The sequence below is a fragment of the Morone saxatilis genome, unplaced genomic scaffold (genome assembly GCF_004916995.1).
Source record: "Morone saxatilis isolate NCDOM2014 unplaced genomic scaffold, NCSU_SB_2.0 Contig22, whole genome shotgun sequence".
NCBI classification, from domain to species: Eukaryota; Metazoa; Chordata; class Actinopteri; family Moronidae; genus Morone; species Morone saxatilis.
Window position 1 is genome coordinate 588,730 of NW_023339785.1, and position 1,635 is coordinate 590,364.

General features: G+C 37.1%; 1 protein-coding gene across 1 annotated transcript in view; it reads right to left on the reverse strand.

Annotated features, from left to right (window-relative positions):
- Positions 1–1,635, reverse strand: part of mmp17b (matrix metallopeptidase 17b) — an 11,388-nt gene that overhangs the window by 2,825 nt on the left and 6,928 nt on the right. The window contains exon 7 of the mRNA XM_035669736.1: positions 858–979. Within this exon, the coding sequence (XP_035525629.1) occupies positions 858–979 (122 nt within the window). The remainder of the gene's footprint in view (positions 1–857; positions 980–1,635) is intronic.

A 1,635-nucleotide genomic window follows, 5' to 3' on the forward strand; every position in this document is an offset into this window, starting at 1 on the left:
CAGAAACCTAGGACAGACTCTTCGGCTCTAGGTGGGTCGTCCATAGTCAGGTCTTGTGGATTTCCAATGGCTCCATGCAGCTAAATGTAATCTATTAGCGACTATCTACTGGTTATTAAAACACCTAGCATCTTATGTGGAAAGTCTGGACTTGGATAAAATATACTTAAAAATGGCCAGATGTCTAGTACTGAGCTTGTGTTGAATGCCAAAACTCACTCTTGTACAGTACTCCCGCCAAGGCCTATAGAAAGTAACAGTCTGACAGTCAGAGAGATGACAGGATTGTATGTTGTTGATGTCTTTACAGGAGGTGTCAACTGTAAAGTCAGCATGTTTTATATTCATCTGGGGGACTCATTTTTTTAATCGTGTTCAAAATCAATATGCAAATGAGAACATGTTTGACGACTGGAAGCATTGATAAAAAGAATAACATCAGACCACACACGCTCTCTGCAGAGCTGCATTCATCAGACAACCTGTCACTTTGTAGATAATTTATGGCCCTAGTTATTTTAGTCTAAAATCTTTTTAAGCAGTTTGAGTTTGATTAGAAATTAGAGTTTGATTGACCTTGACTAAAACTAGAATAAAATGTTTATAATATTTTTGTCAACTAATCTTTTGAAACAATATCAAGAGTTTTAGTTGACTAAAAACTGACTAAAAATAAAAAAGTTTGTTTAAATATGAATATACCTAACATTGGAGTAAGACTAAAACTAAATGTAAAGATATCGTTTAGCATTTTATACAAGGTATGGGGGAAACACTAAAAGGCCTTGTGAAACAAATTCAGTTTGTTTTCTGAAGAAAAAATCTGTTAATCTAATCTCTGATCTTGTGAGTCATACCCATATTTGTGATGATTGTGGTGCCCTCGGTGGCGCAACTGAGGCTCCGGGGCAAGGCGAGGAGCATCAGTAGCCAGCAGTTGGTTCCTTTTACCTAAAACAAAAGTCAAATAAATGTAAACCTATTGACAATAAATCAGTATTCCCTTGACAATAACAATATATTCATTCATGGATTACAATGGGCAGAACACAAACTCTTGTGGTTTATCTTTACTAACTACAGTTGCTAGTTATGTTTATGCAAAGCTTAATAGCCTACTTGTGTACAGCAGTGCTTTGAGCTAAATGCTAATGTCAGCATGTTAACATACTAACAACGACAATGCTAGTTTAGGTATATGTTTCATTTTAGTGTGTGAGCATGCTAATATTTTCTTTTTAGCACCAAACACAAAGTACAGCTAAGGCTGATGGGAATGTTATTAGTTTTGGACAACTTAAAAATGTGACCTGATGATGGATATAAGGTTAAGGGATCATCAAAGTGATCAATGCATCCTGTTTGTGGAGATCATTCACAAAAGGTGCTAGACCAAATATCAGGGGATCCCCAAAGTCAGTCAAGTTCATCATGTTGGAACTATTCATCTTGGTGCCAATCCATTCAGTTGGCTAGATGTTGAGATATTTCACTGGATAAGTAGGTAAAACTGTAGGTAAAAAGACAGGGGATCACCAAAGTCAGTACGATTCATCCTCTGCAGTGGCGTGCACAGACTTTTTGAAGGGCAGGGGCGGAAAGAAAAAAAAGGGCAAATATAGCGCGTCCTCACCA